The 18,953-nt window shown below is 51.4% G+C and overlaps 1 protein-coding gene across 1 annotated transcript; it reads right to left on the bottom strand.

Moving 5' to 3' along the window:
* On the bottom strand, positions 1–13,760 carry ASB18 (ankyrin repeat and SOCS box containing 18). The gene is made up of 7 exons (XM_005532761.3): positions 13,701–13,760; positions 13,072–13,192; positions 9,910–10,428; positions 8,836–9,103; positions 2,219–2,717; positions 1,094–1,207; positions 1–302 (listed from the first exon to the last, which is right to left on the bottom strand). The coding sequence occupies exons 3-7, from the start codon at positions 10,217–10,219 to the stop codon at positions 117–119; spliced, it is 1,377 nt and encodes a 458-aa protein (XP_005532818.3). The 5' UTR covers positions 10,220–10,428; positions 13,072–13,192; positions 13,701–13,760; the 3' UTR covers positions 1–116.
* Between the last annotated feature and the right edge of the window lie 5,193 nt (positions 13,761–18,953).

Raw genomic sequence — 18,953 nt, 5'->3', positions numbered from 1 at the left:
CATTTTAGTCCTGCTGTAAATCCCTGGACAGCAGCCATCCATCACGGACAGCGGCTCCCCTGACAGAAACGGATGCTCCCGCGCTCCATGGAAGGGCTGGAATTTGCACCTGGATCTCACAGCACGACTCCTTGGGGCTCCAGCAGGAGGAAGTCACGGAGAGCCTTGGGCAGGGGCAGCAGAGGGATGAGGGAATGGCACCTGCTCCCAAAATTTGCGCGGATGGCGGAGCGGCACAAGTGCTGCAGGCAGCGAGCTGTGCCCGCCAGCCCGAGAATGGACTCGTAGAAAGGCTGGTGCTGCTGCAGAGAGAGGGGCAAGGGCAGCATCACCCACCTGGGCTGGGTCTTTTCCCGACTGCCAGAGGAGCTGGAGGTGTTTAGGGATGAAGAGCTAAGGGAAGCAGGGAAGAAGCCCAGGTGGGTGAGGCATCCGGGCACTGACACTGCTCTGCAGGGAAAGGGTGGGTGTGGAATTCTGGAATTCTCCTGTGGGGAACTGCAGCTCCTTGTGGAGCATCCCACAGACATAGAAGAGACCCTGCTCCTGAGGCAGAGAAACAAAGCAAGATTGGGCTGTGCAGCCTCAGCCTTTCCTGCATTTGGGTGGGGGGGGGAAATATTTTCTTCCATTCCCTAGAAAAAGCTGAAGGCTTTATTTGTATTCCAGCCATCCCTCACAACCTGTGGGGCCAGCAGCCATCCCAAATCATCCCAGAGAGGCATAGCTGGAAATGTTGCATGTCTGAGGATGAGCTCTTCCCAACTAAAACGAGGGCTGTGGGCTCCTGCTGGGAAGTGCTCTGGCTCCAGGGTCACTCCCAGAGGCTGAGAGTGGATTCTATGGCAGATTGGGGCAGGGATGTGGGGTCTGAGGATGGAGGAGCTGAACCTGGAGGGTGGTGCTGCTCTAGGGGAATATTCCTTGTTTTTTCTCCATCCAAGTGAAGTCTGGGTGGGGGAAAATAAACCCCTGTTCTGTGGGGAAAATAAAAGGAATCCTTGTTCTGTGGGAACATAAAATGAACCCTTGTTCTGTGGGGAAAATCTCCTCCTTGGGTCTCAGCCAGCCCTGCCAAGCCGCGCTGCCTCACCTGGAACACCTCCTGTGGCACGGCCTCGGCCCACTCCTGGGAGACTGGGATTTGGGAGTAGGAATTGAAGAGGACTTCGATGACCTCTGGCACAGCAGCGCAGGATTTCAGCACCTGTGCAGGGACGGTGTGAGGGCTCAGACAGAGGGGGTAAACATCCACCTGCTGCAGCCAGGGTTTGTCCCACCCCACCACGCTCCAGGCTGGAACAGCTCCGTGTCAGGATCAGGCAGGAATAGGGTTTGTCTGGCACCTTTTGGAGCTCTTGCTCCATCTGTGGAGCAGTGGGAAGTCCCACCCTGCTGAGGCACTTCTTCCTCTGGATGCAGCCCACGCTCCTTATTTACATTTTTGGCTTGTGCCTGACAAGGCAGGATAATATTTTCTTTATGGTTTGATGTAAAATCAATGGAACGCAGAGCCACGAGGCAGCTCGTGCACCAAGCCTGTCTCTGATATTCCCTGTGATGCCTTAAGTTTTAGCTTTCATATTTTTCAGATTCTGCACTGCCTACATGTGTAGTTTTGAGCTTCATATTAAGTGTTGGTGAGCTCTCTTCACAGAGCAGGTAGACAAAACAATTCCTTTTCTAGCTCAATACCAAGGAGAAGTGTTACAAGTTCCAGGCCCAAAAGCATAAACAAGGGTGGACTGAAGAGAGAAAACAAGAAGGACGAGACTTCATAATCTGAAGCAATAAATCCTGATATACAGATGGACCAAAACTTATAAAAATGTGAGACCTCATGACCTGTCATCGATTTTGTGACCATTTTGGGTCCATCTTGGGTGTAGCCCTGGCCAGGCTCTTGCACTGCCCAAGGTGTGTCCTTTAAGGCCTTTCAATAAATACCTGCTTGATTCTTAACTCTGTCCAGCCTCTGTTCCAGGTCAGCCTCCTCAAGGCATCACCTTGGCAGGGAAAAACCCCTCTGAGCCATGCTGGCTCCATCCTGCCCTTCTGCTGGGCCTTCACTTCCATCACTCCCAACCCCACAGTCCCCTCTCCCTGCCCAGACTGTGAAGCTCTCCCAAATTCTCCCACCCCACCACCTTTACATTTCCCCAAGCTCCCAACCACCGCGGTGCGAGAGGATCCCCGGGCGCCGTTTTGGGGCCGGTACCTTGACGAAGGCAGGGGGCCATATCTTCTGGGAGCCGTGGTTGAGCAGCAGCTGGACGGTGAGGTGTGGACGCAGATCCCTGTGGGAGGCAGCGCCCTGCAGGGCCCAGCCCAGCGGGGACACCCCGTCGTAGTCGGCGGCGTTGGCGTCGGCCCCGCGCCGCAGCAGGAGCCGCACCAGCTCGGCGTTGGCCGCGCCACACGCCCGGTGCAAGGGGCTCCTCCAGCTCTCGTCCCGGGCGTCCACGTCGGCGCCGTGGGCATCCAGCAGCTGGAAAAGCTGCAGGGAATCGTCGCCCGCGCCCGGGGCCCGCCCGCAGAGGATGCCCAGGGCCGTCTCCTCCAGTGCGTTGCGGGCGTCGACGCGCGCCCGGCGTCGCAGGTAGAGGCGGGCGTGGTCGCAGAGGCCGTGCCTGGCGGCCACGTGCAGGGCCGTGTCCCCCGTGGCCTCGCTCGGCAGCTCCACGGCGGCCCCGTGTCTCAGCAGGAGCCTGGCACACCTGCAGGAAGGGGGGATGAACCTCCAGGACGAGGCTTTAGGGGTGGTGTGGGCACACGAGGGGTGATGGGGTGGGAGGTGGTGCGGGGTGGGGTGTGAGGCTGGAGCTGGGGTTGTGGCACTCAGGGATTTGGGGAGGGAGCAGCAGAGGCTGGGCCGGGTGGTGCTGTGTCCTGGTGCCCTCCACAGTGAGGGCAATGGTGGTTTGGGCAATATCTCCCTCTGCCCCTTGACCAGCACCATTCATGGATGGTCATCCTTGGCCGTCCTGGACTGTCCTTAGCCATCTTGACATCCTTGACCATCCCTGAATATCTTGACCATTCTCAACCATCCTTGACCATCCTTGACCCTCCTTGAGTGTCCCAGACCATCCTTGACCACCTGGACTGTCCCAGACCATTCTTGACCATCCCTGACCATTCCTGAACACTTTGACCATCCTAGGCCCACTTGCTTGGATATAAAAATGGATTTTCCTTTGAGGGACCCCAACACCTGAGTTGTGCTCACTAAAGGATTGTGTTTTCATGGAATATCCCGAGCTGGGAGGGACCCATGAGGATCATGGAGTCCAAAGGAGGAGCACCAACCTTTAACTCACCCCTGCCTCTCCAATTTTCCTCTAATCACTTTTCTTCCAGCTCAGGTGTCACTGCAGCCCTGGCTCAGGGTCTGGGCTGACACAGAAGCAGCACAGAGAAGTCCCAGCCCAATCCTTCCAGCAGCAGGGATGGGGAAGAGAAGAAACCTCAGGGAGGAAGGACAGCACCAAGACATTGCTTGTTTTTCCTGGCCCAGGGGAAGGCTAACATATGTGGGAAAAATATCAATAATTAAAAAAAAGATAAAATAATAATAATAATAATAATAATAATAATAATAATAATAATAATAATAATAATAATAATAATAATAATAATAATAATAATAATAATGTTGTGCTTGACTTTTTGTGGGCCTGCCTCATCACCTCCCCATGGATTTGCTGTGAGGTGGGATGAGATTTTCACTGTCCTTGGCTGGGCTGCTTTTCCCATGCATCTCAAGCCTGAGTTTGCCAGGAAAAAAAACCCTGCAGGATCTTTTCCTGCAGCCTGGGAAGATGTAATGGTCCCAGAGGTGCCAGCCCTCACCAGAGGCATCCACCACTGTCCTGGGCTGACAATGCTCTGCTTGGGGTGGGGTTGTGCCATTCCCAAAATCCTCAGGTCCTTACTTTCCAATTTCCTTTTTTGCTCTAGGATGCTGAATCCCTTTCTTGAGGAATGTTTTGTCTCCCTGAGGCTTTTTTGGGGTTTGCTGGCCGCTGTTGGAGGGCATCACTCAGACACTCAGTCTCTTTTTTTCATCTTGTCCATCCTTGTCAGCAGAGAATTTGTAGCCCTGGTTATAATTATTCTCTTGGGATCTCTCTGGATTAGTTTAATCCTGATGTCACAGGTAGCTCTGGCACCCTAAAATAACATATTCAGGGCAAACCAAGGGATGGTTCTGCAGGGAAAAAATGGGGCAAAAAAAATATTGCTGACTTGGCTGCAAAAATGCAACAGCCTAGCCTGTGAGAAAAATCCCCTTTTGTTCTGTTTTTCTTCTTTTTTGGGGGTAGATCATGCTTAAAGCATTCCTAGGCAAGGGGGCAGCTGTGCCCAGAGACTTTGGGCACAAACATTGCCCTGGTTTGGGTGAGAGTGCCCAGGCTGAAGATTTCCACCTGCACAGGCAGCACAGAGGGATTATTCCTCAGCAAAGCCGGGAGCTGCATCCAGCCCAGCATCCTCGCCCTGATGTGGGGTTTTCACTTTACAGAGAATTCAACCCTGGGAGCTCAGTTCCTCTTGATCTAGACATCCCAAATATTCTCCTGTGGAAATGCCATCCTTCCCAGAGGCTTCATCACATTTTTGGTTACCAAGTTCAAAGGCTCACTTGCTGGAAGAGAGCCAAGCAGATTTATACTGAATTTTCCCCCTTGATACTCCTCCCTTGGCACAGAGGGAATGTTGGCAAGGAGTTATGGATAAGGGATGGTCTCTTCCAGTCAAGGGAAAAGGTGGGAGCCTGGGAGGAGCATTTGACTCCTTTTTTGGGTATCTGGGCATCAGCAGGTTTTGGGTAGATGCTCTCGTTAACCTTTGAAATCTCTGTTCATGAATTCACGAGCTCCAAGACTTTCAGCAGCATTTCTGGCTTCCTGTATTTTCATCCACACCCTGGTTGTTGCCACCAGATTAGACTAAAATCCAATTAAATAAGGCCCAGTGATGGCTTGCTGCTTTATAAAGGGCTCCTCTCCAAGCTTCTGGGAATACCAAAAGAGTATTCTGAGTTCAGCTTTCTGTTTATCTCAGCAGAAATTCCGTGGCAAAACAAATAAGTTTGTTTTCCATCCAGCCTGGCACCTAATTTTGACTAATTTAACTCACTTCCAAGCCATTTCCAACCCATTTGCAGGTGGTGGGTGATGTCTCCTTGCTGTCACTTCTTAGGGTAAAGGAAATTTGGGGTGAGTGGTGCTAATGCTCCACCTTCACTCTGCCCTGCCCTCCTGGATCAAATGGAATGGGTGAAAATTATTTGGGATTGACTTTTTTGTTAGTTCTTCACTCATCAGAGAGTCAGGGGAAGGTGTGCCCACTGCCCTCCTTATGCCAGGATGGCTCCCACTGGCTGGGGTGAAAAATACCCAGGCTGGGAAAGTGGGATTTATTAGAAATGGGATGCGATGAACAACCAGCAGGAGGAGCAGGAGATTGGGGCAGCGGAGGCTGCAGGAAAATTCCCATCCCAAAATCCCACTCGGGCCCCAGTTTCCTTAAGGAAAAACCTCCTGTTTGCTTTTTCCTCCCGTCCCCGGGGTTGGAGCGAGGTTTATCTGTGAAAGCCCTCATTTTGTCACGTCTCAGAGAGCAGGGCCAGGCCTTGGGCTGCTTTTGGGCTCTTTATTTCTCGCTCAGGACCCATTAAGGAGCTGCTCTTCCCCAGCTTCCCAAAACAATGGCTCCAAATGCTCTGAGTGTTGTGTTTAGCAAGGCTAAACAGAGCAGAGGATGAGGTCTAGCACTAGATGATGCTAAATGCTGCCTTTTCAAATCCCTGGGCTTTTCTTTTTGCCTTGCAGTGCTGCTCATTTCCCACAGCCACGGGGGCAGAGTGCCCAGGCTGGAATAGCTGGAGGGTGCTTGGGGCTGGCTCCACTGGGCCCAGATCCATCTCCCAACCACTTGGGAGCCTTGTTTTGACCATGGTGCCTTTTTAGGCACCTTTCTTCTTGCTCAGCTCCTGTTCCTTGCTCATCCCTCCCACCCTGTCCCTGGCAGCCCTGGTGCTTGCTTGGAGCCCCTTGGATGCTGCCTGAGCTCCTGCATTGACTCATCCCACCTTTTATCCCCCATCTCTCAGCTCTAGGGGGGCTTGGAGGAGGTGGATAACTCTGCTTCCATGCTCCCAGGGTGGAGGGAAGGCTTGGAGAAGGGAATTGCTCAGCTGAGTTGCGTGGAAGCGGGGGTGACATCTTCTTGTCCCATCCCTTGGCTTCACAGAGCCCTCCTGAGCAAGGCTGGAGAAGGGAAATTCCTCTCCAGGCAGGCTCTCCCTGATCACGAGGGAAGCCTGGGATGCTCGGGGAGACCTGCAGGAGGACTCTACAGATGTTCAGCATCCCTTCCTCCCATGATGGGAGGCAGGAGCCGCGTCCTGCATCCCTGCCAGGCGCCTTCCCACCGCCCCACGCCTGCTCGCTCCTCCCTGCCGCCGCCGAGGCTCTTCCTCTCCCCCTCAATTATTTTTATTTTATTTTTTTTCGGGGTGCCAATAAAGGCAGGCTCCTTTAATCATCCCCAGCTTTAAGAGGGAAAAGGGAGAGCGCCAGGGAGAGAGTGCAGTGAATTTAGAGACTCATCTTACCCCACCATGTTAATTATCTCGGCTGTAAAAAAGAGGTCAAGGAGAGGAACTCTACTAAATAGGCCGACGTTGGCATGAACAGCTCCTAAAGTGAAGAAGGTAAGACTGAACTTTACTGGAACTTTTTTTTTTCCACCTCTTCAAAAAGCTCCTAGATTAAAGCTCTGATATCCTTTTTGTTGAAATCTCATGGATTCTGAAGCTCAAATGGCTGGAAGGAAGCCCAGATAATTTTTTTTTATCCCAGTCACTGAGAGGCTCAAAGGTTTTAAGTCCTGCCCCCATGGTGAATTGCCGAGTATATGGGAATACAGAAGAACCTGGCACATAGGTGTTCTGGCCATTGTTATCGAGAGGGAGAAAAATAAAATAGCTCTCTATGTAGGTCAATGACCTGCTCTTTGTTGTCACTAAAAAATTAAGGATGACCTAAAATCTACTACTCAACGAAAAAAATAATAAAATAAAAAAAAAGGAGGCGAGGTAAAGTAGTCTCCCCCTAATCAAAGAGGAAATGTTTGTGTTGCCCAAAGCTTGACCTCCTCAGTCTCTAACTTTAGCAAAGTCTTTGCGATTGAAAAAGCAGTGGTCGAAACCTCAAACCCTGTCTGAAATGTCTATTAATTTTTGATCTTTCAAGGGAGTTGGCTTAGTTATTGTAGAAGCCCCCGTAGCGCCAGGAGCCGTAGTTAAGGGGCTCTCAGCATTTCCATTATAAAGCCCCAATATTCCAGGGCTTACAACTCAGCTGTTGCCACGTTGGGACTGTCTGATCCCCTTGGTGGCTGTGCTGGCTCACCTGCCATCCCCCTCTGCCTTCCAAGGGAATGGGACATGCAAATCAGTGGGAACAGCTCTGGTTTTTAATAGATACATACAAAAAATCCTAATTTTTTCCAAGCTTGGAAGCAAAACCGGGCCACCCGGACCTCTGTGGTCCAGGAGATCCTCTGCATGCCCCGGGTTGGTTTGGTCTCCCCACCTCTTCAGGGGGAGAAGCCTAAAATCAGGAAATCACTGGGGGTTTAGGATGGGGCTGGAGGATGAAGTTTAAGGTGTAAAGGGAGCTCAGGTGAAGAAATTAAAGCCAGCTCTTGTTAATCATAGAGTTGCTTGTAGCATCCTCCCTTTCCCATCCCACTCCTTTCAGCCCTCATGGCACCAAGGATGCATTGGATTTATCCCTAGATTTTTGGCTGGACCAGAAGTTGATTAATGTTTGATTTCTGGACATCTTGCAGAGACTCTTATTTATGAACTGGGATCAAGTCTTTCCTTCTCTGGCTGCTTCCCTTCTCCAGAACTCTCTCCCTGTGTCGTGGTCCATGATATAACCTTGCTTTCACCACCAACTTCCAGTTAATCTTGCCTGCCTGGATTGAAGCCAGGCTGGCTTTTCAGGGAAGCTGGGAGGTGATGGAATTCACTACAGCCTTAAGCAGTTTTATCAGGATAATATCAAGTGGCTGAGCTCTTTATAAAAAAAAAAAAAAAAAAAAAAAGAAAATATCTTGATTCTGTGTGTCTAACAATCCAGGCACCTAAAGTCCTATGGAAACATATTTTTCTGTGTTTTTCCAGGCATTTTTTGTGCTCATCTGTGTGACGGTGATCCAGGGGGAGATGTGGATGCACACGGATGAGCCTCAGCCCTGACTATGAACCGAGGTGAATCCATACGTGGCTTGTGTGGGGTGAGGGTGTGGGAGCACTGCTGCACATCCCATAAACCCATCCTGAGCATCTCCTGGGGGAAATGTGCTGGATTGGGGATGCAGATTTTAGGAGAATTAGTCAGGAAAGAGGAGGAAGGAAAAACAGAGGCTGGGTTCATCCTGCCCATGGGAAGAAGACTTAGGATGTGCAATGTGCCTGGCACTAAAATGCCCTTTTTTTTTTTTTCTTTTGTCTGCTGTGGCAGCTGGGAGGTGTGGGAGTGTGTGGGAAGCCTTGCCATGGATCATGGCATCTTTTTCGCTTCCCACAGGCAAAACTCCTGGGCTCTTCCCACAGGGGATGCACAGTGAGGGTATCACGGAATCCCAGAGTGCTTTGGGTTGGGAGGAACCTCAAAGCCCATCTCCTTCCACCCTCTGCTGTGGGCAGGGACACCCCCCACTATCTCAAGGTTGCTCCAAACCCCATCCAACCCGACCCTGGGCACTTCCAGGGGCAGCCCAGCAGTGGGATGCTGATGGGGCTCCTCTCCTCACCGCAGGGAGCCCCGGCTGGTGCAGAGGTGCAGCGGGGCCGTGCCCTCGTCGCTCCGCAGGTTGGGGTCGGCCCTGTACTCCAGCAGCAGCTCCAGGCAGTGGCTGTGTCCCCCCTGGCAGGCCTCGTGCAGGGGTCCCCGTCCCCCAGGGGCCAGGTTGGGGTCGGCCCCGTGGCGCAGGAGGTGGCGCAGGCAGTCGGGGTGCCCGTGGCGGGTGGCGAGGCACAGCGGGGTGCTCAGCTCCCGCTTCTCCTCCAGCGCCCACAGCCCTGTGGGACACAGGAACGGGATCAGCCCCTGGATTGCCAACCCCTGCCCACCAGCCCGGTGCCTGAACCAGCTCCAGACGCTGCTTTTCCCATCTTCTCTCTGGTGGGCCACAGTTGGCAAGAGGGGAAACGAAACTCCCTCGGTGTGTGCTCGTCCAGGAGCAGGATTTCGTGTGGAATCAGGAGGGCGAGCCAATGCCCCGCTGGCCACCAGTCCTGTGGGTAAGTGGGTGGCAGGAGCTAAAAGGCAGCTCATGAATTCCTCAGGAAAGGAAAAGCTATCTTTGGTGGGAGTGAAGGCACCCAAGCCAGGTGGGAGCGTGTTGGGTGGGTGATGGAAGGCTGGGCTTGGGATGTGCTGGGTTTGGGATCAGCCAGAGCGAGGAATTGCGTTTCCCAGCAGCTCCAGGAACTCCTGGACCATCTCCTGGGCATGGTGCTCCATGAGCACCTGGGACCATGGGGAGCATCACCTCAGGAGGTACCACCATCCTGAGGGGCATCTTTTCCCTCCCAGACAGGAGGACCATGAGGAATTTGGGCTGTGAGCCCTCCTGAAAGCATTCCCAAGCTACAGAATCCCAGCCTGAAGAAATCATGTGGATGCACAGATTTTTACACCTCCACTGGGTTAGTACATGCAGAAGAGAATATTAAAAGTGATGAATATTAATGGCCAGAACTATGGACTAACCAGACACCTTGGGAACACTTAAGGCACCTAAATCCACTTCACCTCTCCTGTTTAGGGTTAGTAGATACCCATTTATTTCATTTTCCTGGCTTGGCCTTTAAAGGAAAAGTACCTGAGAGTCCATAAGAGGCTTGGCTTTTCACCTGCCACTCCAGCTCGTTTTTACTGATCTCAAAGACCAGGTTGACATCTAGGTGGTATCGCTCAGTCAGGACCTGGAGGCTCCTCAGGTCTCCCGTGACCAGGGCTGTGTAAAACCTGGAGATGGGAGCACGAGGTGCTAAGGGATGCTCCGGGTCCAATTTGGAGGAAATCCTCAGCTTTCCCGTCACAGCTCCCGGTGACTCGCTCATTCCAGTGCTTCCTGGTGTGCAGATCCTGACTGGGGGGATAGCCAGGCTTTTATAGTTCATTGTTTCCATCCTCTTGGCTCATTGTCTAATTATAATCCAGTCCAGGCTCTATTGTGGAGTATTTATAATTCCAGAGGGGTTTAGATGGGCATGGAGGTACAATGAGGGTCAGGCAGTCACCAGGCTGTGCTGCAGCAGCACCTCTTGGATTAAATTGCTGGATTATTTGGAGGCTCCAGTTTGGGACAGGTGTGTTTAGGCTGGGAGGAAAATGGTGCCTAGTGTTTAGGAAATTTAAAAAAAAAAGAAAAGCAAAAAGAAATTTAGTCAGCTGCTGTTGTTATCCATTCCCAATAACCTTATTTGTGTCCTCTGAGCTCTGGGAGGTTTTCCTCTATTTTCTTTTTTTTATGAAGGTGCTCCTTCCTACGAGATTCCAGTCTTGTGGCTGCTCTCTGGAAAAATCTGGGCTCTGTGTTACTGGCCCAGCCTGGAATGTTGGGATGTCCCTGCACAGAGCAGCGAGGTCCAAGTCCTTCTGGGGCTTTGGCAGGGGAAGCTGCTCTCCCCAACAGTGCCTTGTATAGGAGAGAGAAAGCACCCAGACACTGCTGACATTGGATGCCAGCAGAGCTCTCCCTGTTCCCACTTCCCTGAGGCGCCTTTCCTCAAGGTCACCGGAGAAATCCATGGTGGGGACGAGAATAGAGATTGGCACCTCGTGACTTGGAGGCTCTGGGTGACAAAGCCTCCCCTTCCCATCCACCTCCTGGGGGAATAAACCTGGTCAAAGCAGATTTTGGGATGTTAAACCAGAACTGGGATGCTGCGTGGTTCCTGCTGGTGTGGAGTCAACCTGAGGCTGGGAGAAAATTTTGGGACCTTCCTGGGGATCCTGAGCATCCCTGGACCATGCTGCCAGAGCCACCAGAGGTTCCTCTGTGTGTGTCCTCAGCATGGCTGTGGTGACATTCACCTCTGGCCCTGCAGACCATGGGAAGGGCATGGAGCCCCAAAAACTCCAGGCTGTGTCCATGCAGGATGGGGTTTGCTGAGCTAAGGGGCTCTTGGTGAAGGACCACCCTTAAGGTCCCTATCCATGGCAAGCAGCATTGGGAGTTAATTCGAGGCCATCCTAGGTAGTCTTCACTGTTTTCTCCTTCTTTTCCCCTTTGTCTCAGGGCTGGCATTCCCACCTGGCTGTCCACAACCTCTCCGTTGGTTTGGAGCCTCCAAACCCCCTCGTTTTTCTCTCTGCTTGTTCACTTGTTGCTGTTCTGCTCCCACCCAGCCCTTCTGTGCCCATTTTCCCCTCTGGTACTAACGGAACCACCTCCTCCAAGCACTGTTCTGGTATGAAAAACACCCTCATTATCCCCTGGAGTCCTTCAGCCAGCACAGGAGAAGGTTTGGAGATCCAGGGAGCGGCACAGACAGGGATCATTTACCTCAGGAACTTGTCCTGGGTCACGTTCCTGGAGCCCTGGCTTGCTTTTCCTCTCCTCCCATTAGCAACCCTGTAATATTTTTGTGGTGATGTGGAGGAATCCTGCCTTCACATGTCCTTGCTCACGCCAAAGGGATCACCTTCCCCAGGCAGGGATTACCTCCCTGGGTAAATTTAGCAGGGAGTCCAGACCTTCTGGGTCAGAGCTGGGCTGATTTTGTTAGTGGGGGGGTGTGTGTCTGGCACTGAATTGCCCTTGAGACGTGACCCTTCTCAATCAGCACCTATTTGCATATAAACCCTCGAGGATTAACTCATGGCTGAGGAAGGGGGTTAAGAATAGCCTGGGACAGGGAGAGTAGAAAGAAAAGGTCCCCTTGGCACACAAAACCCTGAAGTCTGAGCTCCTGCCAGCCAAGTCAAGTGCTGTTACCACCCAGGAGTGGAGAGTGATGTCGGGATGAAGTGATGTGGACTTAAGGGGAATGTGGCTGCACAGGCAGGTGGGATTTACTGCAGAGAGGTGCCAGGACAACTGTGAAACATCCTGGGGCTGGCCAGGAGCAGGGGGAGAACCCCCCTGGTGGGGTTTAGAAAGACAATGAGGGTGCTTCAACTGCTTGTAAAGCACTTGTTGCCTTCAGGCAGCAAGTTTGGGTGGTGGAGGGAACCCCACAAGCCTCTCTACCACTGCTGTGCTGCAGGGCCTTGGGCACATCACCCATCATCACAGCCTTGTGATTCCTTAGGATCTGAGGGATCCTGCAAAAATTAAACCTAGGATCATCCCGCTGTGTCCTTACTTCAGCAGGGATGCCCCTGCACAGACCAGAGCCCCAGAAAGCGGTGAGAGTGAGCACTTGTAGCCTCACCCTCATCAATCTCCAACGCGAGGGGAGCATCTTCACCTTCTCCCGGTGCCCGACTGTTTGCAGAGCACACCTCATTGAACAAAACATTAAGCATTTCCCTTCCTCAGATCAAGTGTCTATTAATAACAGCTTAAATTGCCTGCTCCAGCTTCCCATTACCGGGAAAACTCACTCCTGGCACAGGCAGGAGCACAACACGCAGCAGCAAAAAGGTTTAGAGACAGCTTGTCCCCCAAGTTCAGCTGCCACATAACTCAGTCCTCACTCTGGGGAGATCTCCTGGTTCCAAAAACCCGCCAGGCGCTGTTAAAACATCCAGATGTGCAGGCGTGCAGAGCTCCTGGCACCACCACCCTGATTTACAGCTGCCCTCTGGCAGCAGGGAACAGCATTATTATCATTATTATTTTTCCAGGGAAATTTCCAGTGCGGTGCAGGAGCCTGCAGCACTGCCTCCTCCAGAGTGGCTGATTTAAACCCTTCCTAGCCCCCCCAAAATAACTCAGACAGGGTCCCTGTGATGGCAGCAGGACTGAGGGGTGGGCAGGTGGGGTGGCAATGCCACCACGCTACAGGACAAGCCACCACTGCCCCAAACCTACCTTGGAGCAATGTGAGGGTGGCTCTCCTGGGTGGTGGTCACTCATCCCCCCTGGATCACTCTCCCTGTCCAGGCAAAGTGAGGAGTAAGGTTCAGTGCCTCTCTGGGAGCCAGGTGCCACCCTGCAAAGAGCCCCACATGTCCCCACATTTATATTTGCAGCTCTCCATGTGACAGCACTGCCCAGTTATGTGGCTGGGTCGGGCTGTGGGATGAGCCCCTGCCAACACACATGTCCCTGTGCCTGGGGAGGGGGTCATGCCTTTAACCCCCCCCAAAAAATACTTTGGCAGATGTTGCTGCTGCTGCTCAGCCTTCTTTAAAAGCTGTGAAATATAAACTTGTCCCGAGGCTGCATTGATTTTGTCCAGGTTTTATTGGAAATTAGATGATATTTAAGCATTTCCCTTTAACAGCTCTATATAATATGGAAAGGTCCTGTGCTACCCTTAGTTTATAGGGGCCCATCTTTGTCAGATGTAAATAATTCAATAAACCCCTCCTCAAACTCTTTCCAGTTATACCAGCACTATTTTCCTTTTTTTCCCTCTTTTCCCATCAATTATAAGAATAATAATAAAGAAAAAGCTCTCAGCTTAAGTAAAAATTCAAGGGTTCCCTTCTCCCCACCTCTCTGCTGAAGAGCTGCAGCTGTGTTAATTATCCTCTGGGAATTCAGTCCTAGGGCACATCCTCTTTTAAAGGTGGAGCCCTCCCAGTTATTTAACCCCTGAGTTATGTGTTTGGGGAATGTCACCCTGTGTGCCAGGCTGGAAAACCAGCTTGGGCTGACTCTCCATCACATGTGTCCTCTACAGGGATTAGAGGCTCCTTGTAGGGTCTGTAATGTGGGATTTCCTCCTGGGATGGGACACACCAATCTTTGATTTGCTTTGTGTCACACCACCACTCACAGACTGCCACCTAGAAAGGGTTTTATAAAGGATTATAAGGTGAGGACCCATCACTGGGCATTTCAGAACTCAGATCCCAGTCCTTTTCCCCTGACTTGTGGAATCTGAAGCAGATTCACCCCATTCCCTAGCTGGAATTCCAGCACTGTCATTGCTATGGGAGATGGAAACAGGAGCTGGATGGCCACCAGGAGCTCCAACAAGTGACTTGGTTTCATGTCAAACCCAGTTATTTTGCTCCTGAGCACAATCAGCTTTTGACACCTGAAAGCGCCGGGTAGTTGTGGAAGTTATTTATGGATTGGAGGATGTGCTTCCCGAACACACCCTACCTAAAATGTTATAGAGATAATTGCTTGCCCTCTGGGATGCAGAAGAACAAACCCAGCTCTCCCTTGCTGCCCACACCCATTTCTGCGGGATTGATTTATCCTTTTCCACTGGGCACATCAGAGCTCAGCCTGACAGTGTTAATTAGCGGGGCCTTGGCCCGGTTCATCACGGCCTCCATCTCCCCTCAGAGCAGCTGCCCTTGCAGGAGGGACCCACCTGGTTTGTGCTCTGCCTCCTCTTCCCATCACCCGTGGGGTAAGGGCTCCAAATTACAGGTTGTGAGGTGGGAAGAGCAGCTGGCTCCGGCCAGGCCCCGCACGTTGTCCCCGACACGGAGGAGCGGGGCCCGGGCCTTTGGGGCGCCCCTGAGGGGAGAAAGGCGGCGGCAGCGGCGGGGCAGCGGCTTCCCGGGACTGCGACATCTGAGGGAGCAAGGCTGGCTTTGTAAATATAAAATGGAACGGCGGCTCAGGGCAGAGCCTGCCTTAGGGTGCTGGGTGGGTCACTGTGAGGATGGGGCAGGTTTTGGGACCGGGTGTAACAACAGCAGCCCACCCTGAGGGGAGAGGAGGGGCTGCTCCCCTCGGGGGGATGTGGGGGGCACCACAACGCGTTCCCACCGGGCTTGGAAACCCCCAAATTACACCAAACCCCCACATTTCAGCCGAGCCTGATGCCTTTTAGCATTTCTCTCTGCCCAGCACCCCCTCCCCTCCCTGAGAAGCTTTTTGGGAGCAGAGTGGTGGCATTTGGGATGGAGCTGTGTGAGTAATTAGAGTAATTATGGGAGTAACTTCCCAAACTTTGTGCTGAGTGGTGCTAAGGGCTCGTTTGCATGATTCCCATCTCCTGCTGATCTCCCAGCCCTTTCCCTGTTCCAGTTATTCCTGAAGGGAGGACAGGATTGCACCCAGGCCTTAACCTCTGCTCAAACTTTCACTGGGGTTTAGAGCCCACCATGCCCAGTCCAGTCTTAATAGCTGATCATTTCCCTTGCTGTCCAAATAGTATTTCTTGGCTTTGTTCCTCATTTCACCCCATTCTTTTTCCCCTCCTTTATTTATTTAAATTTAAATTTAATTTTTTTTTTAGATTCCCGGAGTTTGAACTCAAGTTATTTTTACTCAGAAAGCCAAAATTCCCCTTTGTTGGTGGGCAGGCACAGTGGCTTCTCCTCACTCCACAGAATCCCACAAATAATGCTGTGTCCTTGCCATGCTGTGAGGACCAGCAAGTGATTTGGCTTTCCCATTTGCACGTGTCCCACTGAGCGGATAAAAGCCTTGGATGCAGAATTCCTTGGTTTTTGATGGTTTTCTAGTGGCCAAAGCAGCACTGGAAATCCTTTTCCTTCCTGCCAGCCACAGAACAGCTCTATCCATGCAGAAGCTGTGGCCCTTCTAGAACATGAAGGTGAGTTCCTTGAGTTTGTTTTTCCACTTTGCTAGGACCTGGCTGTCTTCTCCAGGCTCTCCTTGGTGCCTGTTGCTTGTGTTGTGCTCTGGTGCTGCCGTGGGTCCCTTCGCCCCTTCCCATGTTTCCATTAATCCTGGGTGCCAGTCCCAGTTGGGAAAATGCAGCAGGGTAAAACCTAAAGCGAGGAAGCTGGAAAAGGAAATGCTGCTCTGGAGGTGCCCTCCTGGGAAGGGAACAGCTTTATTTTGGGCTTCTCTCTCCCTTTGCTTCTGCCTGCATTTAATGATGCTTTTCTTGCTAATTTGAGCAACTTAAAACATCAAGACTTGTAACAAGAGGCGGCTCTGAGCTGTGGGATGCTGAGTGGTTTTGTTTGGAGAGGAAATTAGGGATGGGATAAGTAAGTTTCCAGAGGATTGGGAAAAGCTGGAAAGCATATGGCATTGACATTTGCATCCTTTGGTTTTAGGGCAGGTGGGTGCAGAGCCTGGCAGTGCCCTGCCCCAGAGTGGCACCTGGTTTGGGGGGGTTTGGGGTGGGATGTGGTTCTCTCTGTCCTGGCACATCCCCCGGCGTTTTCCCTGCTGTGCCAAGAAAAGGGATTTCAGCCCAGGGCTGTAACAGCCCCACAGGCACTGCCCAAACCCTAACAAGAGCCCCGAATGATTTGGGGATTTTATGCAGCTTGTTATCTTAGGTGTAGGTTTTTTTATTTTATTTTATTTTTTATTTGAAATCCCAGCACGAAATAATCCTCTTTTTCTGGTCGGAATAGAAATGGCTTGATGCCACGAGGCAAAAAAAAAAATAAAAGGCAGCTCTACCCAGTAGCTGTGCTGATTTGCAAGGCTAGTGAGAGACTACAGAAGGCGTTTTCAAATAGACTCCGATATTTTCAGTGCTTGAAGAGGGCCCGACTACATGACACCTTTTTTGAAGCCCTGATTTACAATGGCCCCAGGCTGAGTGCATTATAATTTGCTGCCAGAAGTTCCAAAGTCGCAGTACTTTCAATAATGAGGAGAGAAACCCTAATACGAGAAGACTTTTTCCCTTTTTCCTTTTTTTTTTCTTTTTTTTTTTTCTTTTTTGGCATTGTGTTTAATGAAAAGCTAAAAATGTGCTAATTTGTGAGTCCTGTTGTGGTAGTGGCATCGGAGGCTTTTGAAATGCGTTACTGACTTGGGGAGTATTAAGGAAAAATGACATTTTGCTACTAGCAGAAAAGTCAATTATAATGTTTCCACACTTTAGAAAATTGCTGATGCAGGATGGGAGTTAATAGAACAGTCAGCTTCACTTTGTGTTACCGGATTTGGGGGGTTTTGCTGGGAAACGTCGGCTTGTGTTTTAATTCTCATGGCAACTTCAATAACGGACTGCCACAGGTGCTGTGCGCTTGGGACTGGTCTCAGGGAGGGTGTGGTGTATTCCATGGGGTTGTTCCCACCTGGAGCTGGTCCCTGTGCCTGCCTGGCGTGCTGCAGACTGCACAGGAGCAGGGAAAATGAGCGTCGATAAAGATTTAGCGTTTTGCAGTCACTTTGATCCCTCCCTGGTGGTGCAGGAGCACTGAGCCTGCTGCACTCTGCAGAAGAGCTCTGCTCACTTAGTTAAAAACATTTAAAGCCTGGAACAGGAGGAAAGAGCTGTCCTTCCCCACTGTGCTCTCGATGGAGTTTCCCCCTCCCTCTCCTGGAGAAGAAAACAGCAGAAAACTTTATGTGAGCTCTTGGGGAAAGGAGGGTGGGAGCTCTGGGGGCCTCACAGTGGTTGCCAGAGAGTTTTCATGCTGCTGGGAAAAACGCCAGTGCTGGAGCAGTCGGTTTTCAGGCAGGCAGGGGCAATCCCAATAGTCCCACTTTCTGGATTGGTACAGGTGAAGAGGCAGGACAGCTCACACTCATCGATTTCCCACCCCATGCCACGGGCAGGGACACCTTCCACTATCCCAGGGTGCTCCAAGCCCCATCCAGCCCGGCCTGCAACACTTCCAGGGATCCAGGGGCAGCCACAGCTTCTCTGGGAACTCCAGGGCCTCCCCACCCTCACAGGAAATAATTCCTTCCCAGTATCCCATCTATCCCTATCCTCTGGCTGTGGGAAGCTGTTCCCTGTGTCCTGTTCCCAAGTGTGGCCTTGGGGGCTGTATTTAAAACACGTTAAAACCCACAGGGCAGGGAAATGCCAAGGGTTTATTTCTTCTGCTTCCCCTTCCAGGTGTTCCAGAGAGGGGTTCCTGCTTGGTGTGGTTTAAACTGGAGGATGGGGGAGTGAGAATGAAGACTTTTACAAAAGTCATGTCATATGTGGTTCTCATGGGTTTGCAGGAAGCAATTAAGCCAATTAATTTATTGGTAAATTATCTGATGATGAAGTACAAAATAACTGCAATGAAACGCTGACATTCACATTAATACCAAATTAGTTACTGTATTATGACTATTCTTACAATGAATGCCCAGTAATTTAATAGTAATGGGACATTTAAATAATTTAGCTGATAATTCTCTAGATCACTTATATATATAAATGAGCATGACAGCTTCTTCTCTCAACTTTGCTGCTGCTGCTGCTGGATTGCCTGCCACCTCCAGAGCAGGAGGCAGAGCTGTGGCCCCTGTCTTTGCTGTCCCTCAAAGCTCACCTTTGGCTGGCTGGAGGAAGCAGGATTTTCCTCCTCCATCAGACTGTGGGAATGCCGTGGCTGGAAAGCAGAGTGCAGCTGTGCTGGGCTTAACAAAGCCACAACCTTCTTTCCTCTTTCCATGGAAGATGTCTGGGTGGAGGTGTTGGAGGAGCATTTCTAGAGGTGTTCCTGTGAGAGCCTCCCAGCAGGAAGGATCTTGGAGATCCAGGCAGGGCCACTTCCTTTAATAGTTCAGCCACTGACACTGAAATTACTCTGTGTGTTGTCTCTGCTTGATGCAGCTGCTTCATTCCTTTTTCAAACAGCTGCACTCTCTTTAATAATAATAATTATAAACAGCATTAAAATTGCTCCTCATTCTGTCCCCACAAGAAGCTGAGGAGAGCAAGGGCTCGGCAGCCCCACAGGGCAGAGGTTTTCTCTTTTATGGGGTGGTTTGGGTTGAAGGGACCCTAAATCTCACCAGTTCCACCTTGTGCCATGGGCAGGGACACCTTCCAGTGTCCCACATTGCTCCCAGCCCTGTCCAACCTGGCCTGGGATGCTCCACCACCTCTTTGTCACCTCCTG

Source organism: Pseudopodoces humilis, chromosome 8, assembly GCF_049639895.1.
Source record: "Pseudopodoces humilis isolate 2021_Gansu_Grassland_sample_001 chromosome 8, ASM4963989v1, whole genome shotgun sequence".
Classification (NCBI taxonomy): Eukaryota; Metazoa; Chordata; class Aves; order Passeriformes; family Paridae; genus Pseudopodoces; species Pseudopodoces humilis.
Note: the sequence above shows the minus strand (reverse complement) of the source record. Positions and strands in the feature narration are given on the sequence as shown.

What these genes read in the sequence shown, in the direction of transcription:
- ASB18 (XM_005532761.3), bottom strand. Translation starts at nt 10,219, where the DNA reads ATGGAAACAATGAACTATAAAAGCCTGGCTATCCCCCCAGTCAGGATC. An exon ending in AGCCTCTTATGGACTCTCAG is followed by an intron (nt 9,104 to 9,909) that starts GTACTTTTCCTT and finishes TGTGTCCCACAG; the next exon opens with GGCTGTGGGCGCTGGAGGAG. An exon ending in ACCAGCCGGGGCTCCCTGCG is followed by an intron (nt 2,718 to 8,835) that starts GTGAGGAGAGGA and finishes CCCTTCCTGCAG; the next exon opens with GTGTGCCAGGCTCCTGCTGA.